Source organism: Plutella xylostella, chromosome 8 (assembly GCF_932276165.1).
Source record: "Plutella xylostella chromosome 8, ilPluXylo3.1, whole genome shotgun sequence".
Taxonomy (NCBI): domain Eukaryota; kingdom Metazoa; phylum Arthropoda; class Insecta; order Lepidoptera; family Plutellidae; genus Plutella; species Plutella xylostella.
The window spans coordinates 1,859,020-1,871,633 of NC_063988.1; the positions used below are offsets into that span (position 1 = coordinate 1,859,020).

The 12,614-nt window shown below is 38.9% G+C and overlaps 1 protein-coding gene across 1 annotated transcript in view; it reads right to left on the reverse strand.

The window, feature by feature from the left end:
- Nucleotides 1–12,614, reverse strand: part of LOC105393739 — a 45,421-nt gene that overhangs the window by 11,380 nt on the left and 21,427 nt on the right. The window contains exons 5-6 of the mRNA XM_048622592.1: nucleotides 1,740–1,862; nucleotides 210–323 (exon numbers count right to left, since the gene is read on the reverse strand). Coding sequence (XP_048478549.1) covers nucleotides 210–323; nucleotides 1,740–1,862 — 237 coding nt within the window. The remainder of the gene's footprint in view (nucleotides 1–209; nucleotides 324–1,739; nucleotides 1,863–12,614) is intronic.

Below are 12,614 nucleotides of genomic sequence, written 5' to 3' on the forward strand. Positions count from 1 at the left end.
CGAAACCTAAACACTTGAAACACATCAAGGCAGAGTATTCTATCTAATGCTGTAATGACGTCAAGAGAGCTCTATATGCGTTTACGAGTGGAGACCACAGAAATACGGCTTGGGATGCCGCTGGAAAAACGACCACAGTGAAGTACGTAGCTGCTGGTGGTATAAGATTGAGGATGGGCTGATGATGAAAATGATAGTAATCTAATTACCTTTGATGAGCTCGCGGGTACAGGTAGCCTCGGCCGAAGTAGTTGATGCCGAGCACCGACGCTATCCCCTTGCATTCGATGCTACGGAGGAGGTTCTTGAACCCGACCAGGTATCTGGAATTATACAGTAGAGTTGCTTGAAAGGAGCCTTCCCGAGTGACGTATCAAGTATCCTTATAGATATAGACGTTTGACGCACTCTGAGCAGTCAGCGACTGAATCTATTCTGAATGGCTGCAATCTCTCGATCGCAGCCACGAGTCTTCCACGGCCCATTGGCATCTTAAACCTGATGATGTTACTATTATGAACCTGGAAGCGTCAGTATTAATATTATATCCCGATAATATTGTAGCCTCCGAATTCACGCGTCATCGTGATACTTGAATTTCGAATTTCTAGTCACACACAAAAGGGACGAACTTTACGTTTGCAAGCTTCTCGTTCTATGAATGCGGAGAGTCGGGAATTCATCTGGAAACTATTCTGAAATCAGGGCAGACGCACGATTTACGACGCCGTAGACACGACTCATACTCATGCATATAAAATGAGAAACGTGAATACGTCGAAGAGTGTCAACAGTGAAGCCATCCGGCTCCCTGAAGCATTACAAAATATAAAAATATTATAGCCTTTTTCCTGGAATTCACATCTTTTCAGCTTTCAGGAAAGGTTACGAAACTGTATAGTAAAGAAAACGTACAAAAATCTCGTTACAGTCTCTCGATTATTGCACTCGAATACGTTTCGAGGAATCGATACGGTTAACTCGATTGTAAATGGGTAAGTTCGCGATAAACATGAAGATGTGATTGGAAACGACTTTATATGCCATGTAACGAGGTCTGGGTGGGCTACCCCCTATATAAGAACAAGATGGTGGGTCAAATAATACAAAATCAAACCAACAAACTGACCGCGTACGATTATGTTTAACTTCAACCATTGACCAATGAATAAAGCTTCGATCATGATCGAAGGAATAAAGTCACAATCATATAACTGAACATTTATGTGCAACTAGCTGTTCCCGCGAGCTTCGCTTCGCCTTAAAAAGTTTTCTCGTGGGAATTTATTTATTTTATTTATTTATTTATTTATGCTTTTATTGCACAATTTACAAAAGAAAAAAAGTAGCCTATGTTCTTTCCCAGGGTCTATACCATATGTATACCAAATTTCATTCAAATCCGTTCAGTAGTTTTGGCGTGAAAGAGTAACAGACAGACAGACAGACAGGCAGACAGAAAGACAGACAGACACAGTTACTTTCGCATTTATAATATTAGTTAGGATGAAAACGTTCCACCCGCCATTGAAGTTTCATGTTTCACATAATTATCACTAGAACTTTTTCATTGCTCGTAAGTGTAATTCAAAATAGGAGCCCAGTGGTAGAAATAGGGTGTTAGGTATTTGTCGGGACGTTTCTTCTGCATTTTGTTCGTTTAGTTACTTAATCAAAGGTGGGACGTGCATTATACGTTTTTATTTACCGTGCAACCGGGTCTGGATGGGTCACCTTACCTCCAAATGGTGCTGCTGTCGGTGTCCTTGATCTCCGTGGTGAGGTGGTTCAGCAGCGCGGCGTTGGCCGACGTGTACCACTCCACCGCCTCCGTCATCGACGTCTCGACGTTGATGCTCGTCCTGAAATGTTACACTGGTATGTAATACATGTATGTACATAGTACAGCATATCTAGCGCGGGGCACAAGGCGCAAGTAATCCATTTCAGTAGCTTACTTTGATAGGAGTCAGGTTTCTTTGGATCAGACTGTAAATTATTATGAATCGAGTAATGAGGAAAGTTTATTTCGTTGGTTGGTCAGGGTAAACGAAGAGTAATATTATGACCATCTGCAGTCTGAACTTGTATTCCGTTCCTTTCGTTTGCGGTCGACTTTAATGACAGAAATTCCATTACATACCTAAAAATACAATTTATTTTCACTTCTCTTATTTTTCGGTCAATACTTTAAGAGACAAAACCGTGCCTTATAAAACGTAGGTATAATAAAGTCATTTGAAGTGTAATTGGAATGTCAATATCCTCGTTCGTTTTATTTACTTTTTTATGCTTTTCCCATAAATCGTCGATAAAACGCCTATCTATACTTTCTTGTCCTGATTTCATTAAAGTGAAGTGGGTCAAAGATACCACTTTAGTACCTGGGGGGTCACTATAATAGGCTGTTGCAAAAAGGGTATGCTAAGCCGAAACCTACATGTGCAGCATGGTATATCTAAGCTCGAAACTGAAATCAGAATTCTTAGATATAACATGCTGCACATGCTGGTTTCGGATTAGTATACCCTTTTTGCAACACCCTGTAGAAATGGAAAAACGAAGGAACGAGAGTCATCACACAATCGACACGTTTAATGCATCGCGACAGATTCTTGGTTAGCTTGTAAAGGTCGTTTTCCCTAAGCTTCGGAGCGTTAGCCACGACTGTATCTAGTTGTAATAAGCGTGCCGATTGCATGACAGCTCTCGTTCGTTCGTACGACTTCTGAGGGTTTACTCTATATGACAAAAAACGAAGTTTCGGAGCGTTACTGCGAGAGCCACAACTCTATCTTGTTGTATTAAACGTGCCGACTGCACGACAGCTCTAGTTCGTTAGTTTTTCGTCAGTATAGAGTAACCTTCCTGGTCTGAACGGCATAAAATGTTTTCAGATGATTGGCTTTGGCGAATCGTTCCTTTCACGCACCCTCTGTAGGTTTTGTATTGTGATGAGTGTTGTTTCGTGCTACTGACCAACAGATGGCGTTACTGGTATCGTAAATGGCTATTAGCTTCACATTTCATTAGCGGCGGTATGCCAAATAAAATGTATGAGGGTACTTCTGGTCGACCAGTGCAAAGGTACGACTAGTTAGTCATTTTGTGAGAAATTGTAACATTATCGACATCTTTGGTGTAAGATTGATGAGATTTAAGTTTAATCAACTCTGCGTGTTGTGGTTGAATTGTAGTTTTTGTGCATCTTCCGGAATAATAGGGGTAAGTTCTTAAGCATCCTTGTAGTAGACTTAGCTTAATACAAATGTTTATCATCCAATGTACTACCGTAACTTGGTGCTTAGTCCTTGTTTATTTATTTACAGCCTAAGGAAACGCCCTTATTATACACGGAGATATTATTTACGGATCTATTAAGGAAGACTTGGCCGCATATACTGTTGGACATTTTCACACGATCACTTATCAGCACAACAGCCTAGTCGGTGGAAGCTCGGACTGTGGGCCTTCGATCGGGAGTTCGAGTCCCGCGGAAGTCAATTCTTTTTGTTTTTTATTTTTGCCTTACAAGCATTATTTTATTTGCTCATCATTTTAAATGGTGTATTGAACGGTAATTAATAGGTTTTTCAATAAGAAAGAACTCTGCAGTTTCCATGTCAGTAAAAGCGATCAACGTTATTACGGTAAAATAACAATCTTAGGGCAAAATTTTGTAGGTTTACTGGATTCTGGTGCCACGGCCTCTGTTATTTCAAAAAACTTTTAGGAAAAACTAAAATATTTCGGATTTGACACTCACATTGTCGCAAATGAGAAAATTTCAACCGCTGATGGTACCTGTCATGAAATTAACTCAATCGTTTATTTGCCCGTCCAATTTAATAACTCATATAAAGTAATTACATTTTACATCATGAGTCAATTAAATCATGACATCATCCTCGGAATGAACTTCTTCGGTGCTTTCGACTTGTGCATTGACACAAAACGAAACATAACCTCTAATGCGATTTTGAACTCAGACGTAGAAATCTCAGAAATCGACATCCGAACTTCTATTGTCCCTCGTGAGTCGTTGTTGCCTAATCAACAAGTAGTTCTTGAGTCATTGATTCAAGAAATGAAAACTGAAATAGGCACAGGTCTAGGCAGGACTCATTTACTGGAGCATAGAATAGACACTGGAGACCATTTACCAGTAAATCAACGCCAGTACCCATTTTCCCCACCAATTATGAAGGAATTGGAACAAGAAATACAGGACATGATTGAAATGGATGTTGTAGAACCTTCACACAGCTCTTGGCGATCTCCAGTACTCTTGGTAAAGAAATCAACAGGGAAAAATCGATTATGCTTAGACAGTAGACAATTAAATAAAGTAACAAAAAAAGATTCTTACCCTTTGCCAAGAGTTTCAGTTATCTTAGATAGCTTAAAAAATGCGCAATATCTGTCAACAATCGATTTAAAATCAGCATTTTGGCAAGTTCCGTTAGAGGAGGAGAGCAAGCAGAAAACGGCATTTGGCTTGGCAGGAAAAGGACTTTATCAGTTTAAGGTCATGCCCTTCGGTCTCTGCAATGCATCACAAACCCAGCAACGTCTGATGGACAGGCTGTTCCCGCCACAATTCGAGGGCAAGGTATTTTCGTATCTGGATGATATCGTCCTGGTGGATAGCAATTTTGAGAGCCACATAGCTTCATTGAAGTGGGTGCTGGAGCAATTAAAAATGGCGGGACTAACAGTCAACATGGAGAAATGTCAATTTGCTCGGTCATCGTTGAAATACTTAGGATACATCGTGGATAAAGATGGATTAAGGACAGATCCGGATAAAGTAGGCGCCATACTAAACTACCCAAAGCCATCGACATTTACAGAACTAAAAAGATTCATTGGGCTCGCAAGCTGGTATCGGCGTTTTGTTCCGAACTTTGCCATGGTAGCCGCACCACTTCATGACATGACAAAAGGAGGTAAAAAAGGGAAGACCGTAACTTGGACGAATGAAGCTGAGAAAGCGTTCATGGACTTAAAAACGGCATTAACGTCAACGCCGGTACTTAAAGTTCCCGACTACAGTAAAGAATTCTCGATACAGTGCGATGCATCAAATTATGGGGTCGGAGCGGTACTCATTCAAGCTTTTGACGGGACAGAGATGCCTATAGCCTACACCAGTCGCAAGTTGACTGACAGGGAGTGCAAATACTCTGCCTCGGAAAGAGAGCTCCTGAGTGTCCTCCATGCCATTGAGCAGTTTCGGCCATACGTAGAGGGCAGTCACTTTAAAGTTATCACGGACCATAGTGCTCTTCAGTGGTTACACAAAAATAAAGATCCTCATGGACGATTGGCCAGATGGGCCATGTGTCTCCAACAATTCGATTATGAAGTCACACATCGAAAGGGAAAGGATAACATTGTTCCGGACGCACTTTCTAGGGCATTGCCTGAAGAAATAAGCGTCATCGAGATCACACCCTCTGATAAAGACGATTGGTATAAATCAATCGAAAAGGGCATCAGCGAAGGCAGCGCTTCATCTGATTGGGAAATAAATCAACAGCAGTTGTGGAAATATCTGCCATTGAAACAATTCCCGGACGAAAATTACAGCTGGAAACTTGTTATTCCAGAGAAGCTCCGCAACCAAGTTTTAAAGGAATGTCATGACGATCCAACTTCCGGACATCTCGGAATGAAGAAATCGATAAACAGGACTCGACAACATTACTACTGGCCATCATTAATACAGGACGTAAAAGATTATGTCAGGAAATGTCAAGTGTGTGCCAAACATAAGGTCTCTCAGCTTCCGCCATCGGGAAAGTTAGGATTACATAGAGAGGTAACGGAACCATTCCAAATGTTATCACTTGATTTGATGGGTCCTTTTCCTCGGTCAAAGCATGGTAACACTATGCTTCTGGTGTTTTCTTGCTGGTTTAGTAAGTTTTCCTTGTTATTTCCACTTAGGAATGGTAAAACATCGTTAATAACAAAAATCTTGGAAGAACAAATATTCTTAATATACGGCACACCTAAGGTTATTATTTGTGATAACGGGAAACAGTTTACTTCAAATGAATTTAAAGATTTGGCAAATACATATGGAGTAGAACTTTGGTTCACACCATATTACCATCCTCAAGCAAATCCAACGGAAAGAGTAAACAGAGTAATAGGTACAGCTATCGCTTCGTACATCAATGACAATCACAAGGAATGGGACCATTACATTCCACACATCGGGCACGCATTAAGAACAGCGGTACATGAGGTAACTGGTAAGACACCAGCTTACTTAGTATTTGGGCGAGAAACATCCGTTCATGGCACGAAATCTAGCCATTTTGACTCCAGTAATCCAATTGATTTTAACAGAGATTCCATTGAAGACAAAATTAAACTAAGAAAGGAGATATTCGATGATGTGAATACTAGGTTAAAGAAATCATATGAAACAAATAAACAATATTATGATAAAAGGCGTAGGGTTTGTGAATATCGCGTAGGAGAAATCGTTTGGAAGCGTACCAAACATTTGTCAAATGCAAATAAAAACTTTATGGCTAAACTGTCCCCTAAATTTGAAAAAGCAGTAATTACTGAAAAAATCTCAGCAGACGTGTACAAGCTTAAAAACTTAAGAGGTAAAGATGTAGGAAAGTGGCATTCCTCGGACTTGAAGCGTCTAGGATGAATCCAGGTTGGATTCTTTTGAGGAGAGGGGATATGTGATGAGTGTTGTTTCGTGCTACTGACCAACAGATGGCGTTACTGGTATCGTAAATGGCTATTAGCTTCACATTTCATTAGCGGCGGTATGCCAAATAAAATGTATGAAGGTACTTCTGGTCGACCAGTGCAAAGGTACGACTAGTTAGTCATTTTGTGAGAAATTGTAACATTATCGACATCTTTGGTGTAAGATTGATGAGATTTAAGTTTAATCAACTCTGCGTGTTGTGGTTGAATTGTAGTTTTTGTGCATCTTCCGGAATAATAGGGGTAAGTTCTTAAGCATCCTTGTAGTAGACTTAGCTTAATACAAATGTTTATCATCCAATGTACTACCGTAACTTGGTGCTTAGTCCTTGTTTATTTATTTACAGCCTAAGGAAACGCCCTTATTATACACGGAGATATTATTTACGGATCTATTAAGGAAGACTTGGCCGCATATACTGTTGGACATTTTCACACGATCACTTATCAGCACAACAGCCTAGTCGGTGGAAGCTCGGACTGTGGGCCTTCGATCGGGAGTTCGAGTCCCGCGGAAGTCAATTCTTTTTGTTTTTTATTTTTGCCTTACAAGCATTATTTTATTTGCTCATCATTTTAAATGGTGTATTGAACGGTAATTAATAGGTTTTAGGAATTAAGTTAGATTAAGATTAGTTTTAATTAGATATAGGTTTACTCCGGGTAAATGTCGGTTTCGTTAGGTTAAGGCTTTAGCAATATATACCATTGGAGTGACTGCTATATCCACTTGTATCATTTAAGAACCCCAATCATTACAGTATGATAAGGTGTATGTTGATTTTGTTTTGTATGATATATATTTTTTTCATTCCAATAAGTAGGTACCCAGGCCGACCTGCGCTTCAGGCTAGCGACTGGAAGGACACAGCACAGGACCGAGGAAAATGGCGAGTTCTTGTATCCGAGGCCAAGACTCATTTTGCTGGGTCGCTGCGCCAGCGGTGTAAGTAAGTAATAAATAGTAAGCAAGTACCCAGTACGAAGATATCACTATGTCAATTTCTTTTGAACCAGCTTAATCATATTAGCAACAGTTAAACAAAGAACCTGCACCTGACTTAATGTGTAGTTTTATAATCCAACATAATGGATATTGTCGTTAGGGATACCGCACCTCTTTCTCCTATACATACGAGTGAAGTGTACTTTTGTTCTACCGTAGGTACTTTGAACAATGTGTTTGCCTGGAAAGATACCTTGTAGGTATTCTTTATTACACCAGGGATGCTTTTATATCGGTTGCTTTTACATTTCTACGAGTACTTACTACAAAGTTTACAGGATGTCATAAAAAATATATGTATTATAAGGTATAATATTTATCACGAAAGATTATCATTCACAACTATCTTTCACTAAAAAACAACAAAACTACAACACAAGAAATGCAAATAATTTAAAGTTAATCTCCCACCGGACGTTGTATGGCAAGAAAAGTATAGCTTATGAGGGAGCACAGCTATACAAAAAATTACCTAAAGACATCAAAAATGTAAAATCGCCATTTATATTAAAAAAATTGCTCAAGTGTTATATTTATAGTTATAAAACAGTAATATAGCTGCTAAGGACTTATTATTTGTTTAGCTACGTAACCTACACAATATAATACAAAAATATTTAACTATAACTACAACTATTGTATAACTTTCAACAACTTGCATGCGCAAAAAATGTAAATATTATTATTTAAGGACTAACATAGATACTTAAGTTAATTAATTAACATCTCATTTTAAGTGAACAAATGTATATTATGTTCTTATAAGAATAAACGTTTAAACCTAAACCTAAACCTAAAGAAGGCTCCTTGAGTGACGTATCAACTAAACCTTAATTATGTATACAGTGCGACAAACTTATCTGTTCCGGTGAGAGCGAACTAATTTGATCCATATCTCATTACTTACTAATGAATTGTATATTGTAAAAGATTACATGGGTTTATTAACACCGCAAGAGCGAATTAACAATACGAGCAATCTTAAAATCGTATAGAATTAATAAATATTAAACATTTATGTGAGCTGTCACCGGAACAGATAAGTTTGTGGCACTATACGTCCAGTGTACCGCAATCAAAGAATGTACTTTTTTGTATTTTTGTAATTGTTTTTGATTCGTTTAAATTATAATAATATATAATATTATAGTGTATTGTACATTGAGTATGAATGGTCTGGAGACGAAATAGGCAGACGTTCCCCTCTGGCGGGGTGGTAGGCCAGAAAGGCCCACCGATTTATAAAAACTAGGTGCAGACTCAATCTAGTTGGCAAAGCGTTCGTTTCATAGAAAATGATTTGTTTACATACTAAAATGACAGCTTCAATTCATAGAATATCCGGATTCCGGATTTGATCACAGATTTGGTCATGGTTTATTGTTATTAGCTGTTTCCTAGCAACCAATGTCAAAAAAATGCAATAGTGATGTACCGGTATGTAGATATGTATTAATCGACCAAAAAGGTCATAGTTGGGAAGCGTCCGTAGTCGAATTGGCTTCAGTAATCGTAACTGATCACTGAGGTTAAGCAACAACTGACACGGTCAGCCATTGGTAGGTACAGCATGAGTTACCGATTTCAAATGGTTCTTTTGTGGACGCTTCCGTGCTTCGGACGGGACGCTAAGCCGTGGGACCCGGTTGCTGCTTCGGCAGCAGTCGTTAAGCCTAGTCAGAGGCCGCCCGAAGGGGCGGCTTGAAAGCATCTGACCGTCGGGTTGCCCACTTACTCGACAACTTCAGTGCATTGTACTCATTCAAAAACGGCCATACGGCTCGCGACCTATCACGTGAGTATAAATGTACAGCGAAAAGCGGGTGACTTCGTTTATTAATCATTCCTTATTAAATTTAACTGTAGCTAATTAATTTGAAATTAGTAATTCTAACCCATGTTCTCGAATTCATCGATAACACTTATCGATAATTGTTACATCCATTGGCAAGAAAAATGAGGACACTGTGTTCATTATTAAATGTCACTTCACGTAACCCTTATTGCTGGGAATTAAAACTCATAATGATATGTCTCATGAGACATAATCATGGTAAACGGTAAAATTTCCCCCCGCAAAAATTGGCAGACTTTTTTGTATCAAGAAAGATCGCTATGACGCTTCCCGAGGGTACACCCGAGTCCGCGTTGTTCTATGGTATTGTATAATATTGTAATCATTCGAAAACAGCGATACGGCTCGCGACCTATCGCTTGGGAACAAATGTACAGCGAAAAGCGGGTGACTCGCTTGTGAGTCACCTCTGACTACCCCTTCGGGGATTACAGTCGTGAGCATATGTACGGTGGCCTGCGCCTAAAAGTATACAGGCGGAGTTTTTAAAATAGTGATCCCTGATGATGAAGGGACCAGCTACATCTGTTATAAATCCAGGGACGTGTTGTGTGTGATGTGTGTAGCTGTGGTGTTTATGTGGATGTGCTTGAGCAGCATGTGAGCTTGAGATCTCTATTTTAAAAACTCCACCTGTATACTTTTAGGCGCAGGCCACCGTACCTATGTATGTTAAATTACTGGCAAATTCTATCAAATACGCTAAACCAGTAATGTTTGTCTTTGTAAAACCCGCATTTCACGACACACATTAGAGTTTATCTAGTGTACCTACAGGAAGCGACAGGCCCACCCAGTGGAAAGTAAACCGATTATGCAAAGGGGCATTCGCTGTCCATCATTTTAATAGTCTGTGCAGTGGGTCGCCGTATAGTTTTAATTACGATGCATGGCCATGGCAAGCGAATTAGATCATAGAGTGACACAAATGTGGGTAGGTAAGGCATTTACATAGTTTTTTCCGAACTCCCAGAAGCGTGCACGGCACTTAGTTTTTCTTCTGAAATTGTTTAATTTTCCTGAAAGATTAGGATACCGTAGAAGATTTAACTTTGCCTTGATGTAGAGTTTGTGAGTGTGGATAAAGATGGACGCATGTTTTACGGATCTTGGATGTGAAGAACACATCCAAGAGTTCGCGAGCTTGAGTGTAGACTTGGTCTAGAGGTGTTGGTCTAAAAAATCACGGTGTCGATGTACTTTTACAAATTAAATCAGAAAAACAGAAATAAACACCGCCGCAGCACAACAAACAAACACATTATTTGAAACAACACAGGCGTGGAACGTGCCTGTTCATTTTTATGAGAAATAACAGCCTTTCGCGTCGGCGTTCGTTGATTAATAAAACTGATAGGACTTGCGTACTCTATCAGGCATTTTTATTTTGGTAGAGATGAGTAGGTACCTATAAATTTAATGAATTTTCAGACATCGCGACAGAGAACAAACCTTTATGAAACATAATATTATACTCACGACCAATGAAAAAGTGTCACTTACAAAATTTTAACACATAAAATGACCCCATTTTATATTCATAAAACATTTAACTTAGAATTTTATAAAAAAAATACGTTTTTAGTTGGTAATAATCTGATGCGCTTTTAAATGTACTTCTTAATTGAATCGGCATTTTTTCCGTTTAGGAGTAATTAATTAGGCACTATGTCACTGGAACTTTTTCATTGCTTGCGAGTGTAACATGTAAGTGATAAGTAGGTACCTCTAGTCTACACACACCATCTACAGGGTGTTGCAAAAAGGGTATACTAAGCCGAAACCTACATGTGCAGCATGTTATATCTAAGCCCAAAACTGAAATAAGAATTTGAAAATTCGCGAAAAAAAAATTTCATTTTCCTTAGAAACTTTGTTGGTCACGTGACTTTTTACTATGGAAAAAAAAATATTTTCGCGAATTTCCAAATTCTGATTTCAGTTTCGGGCTTAGATATAACATGCTGCACATGTAGGTTTCGGCTTAGTACCTATACCAATTTTGCAACATCCTGTATAGGTAGTCAGCTGCTAACTATCTGTCCAAGTAAAACTTTCACCAGTCCAACTCTAGTGTTTGTCGCCGAAACACTTGGAAGAACAGCAAGAGTGTAACTTGATAATATTTTATCAAAATTGGATTAGCGTTCTAAACTTGCTCGTTCATCATTGTCAGCGGCTAACTTTGGTCACGTTATACAGGTTGTGGCTTAAGTGGCATTGCCAACAGAAAGGGAATTATGAATAATATTATGAATAACTTTTATAGCCAAGATTGGCTACTTAAGCCACACAAGGGCACACCAAAGAAGTGTGAGTAACCATCAGCTGAATCGCCGAAGCCGCATCGGCATGGATCGTCATCATCATCATCATAATCATTCTACATCAGCATCTGCATCATCATCAGCCTGTATTCGTCCACTGCTGGACATAGGACTCTTCTACGAGCGCTTATGCCTTTTGCTTTTTGCTCTACGATTTTTAAAATTTCCTGAACACTTCTTTTTACTCCTTTTTCTATCCCTTTAGATTGGCAATATCCTTTTCCCGACACCCTGTGTAACAAATTGGAGGGAGTACTCAGTTCTATCATAACAAGGAAACCATCACGATTGAGTTCAGTGACCCCAAGTGTTGGAGCAGTCCAAGTTTAAAGATAAATCGGAGTAACTACCACCGATCCGGAAGTAATTACTTTTAAGACATAATTAATTTTATTTTGTTAATAATTTACTTTATGTGGTGTGCATGATTATGAATTTATTGGTCCGATTTCGTTTGTGCACTTTAATTAGTGTTGCTTTGTAAGGAAAATGGACACTGGATGTAAATTTAAGGATGTTTAGTAAAATTTTCAGAAACAAAATACCTACTATTATATTATTTTACTTTGGCTTCTTATTCATTAAGATCTCCCGATTCCTATGGCACTTATACCTACTACTTAGGCTACCAATTAAAAACATAACCAATGTGCAATAAGTTCATAAACCTCAAATAATCTAC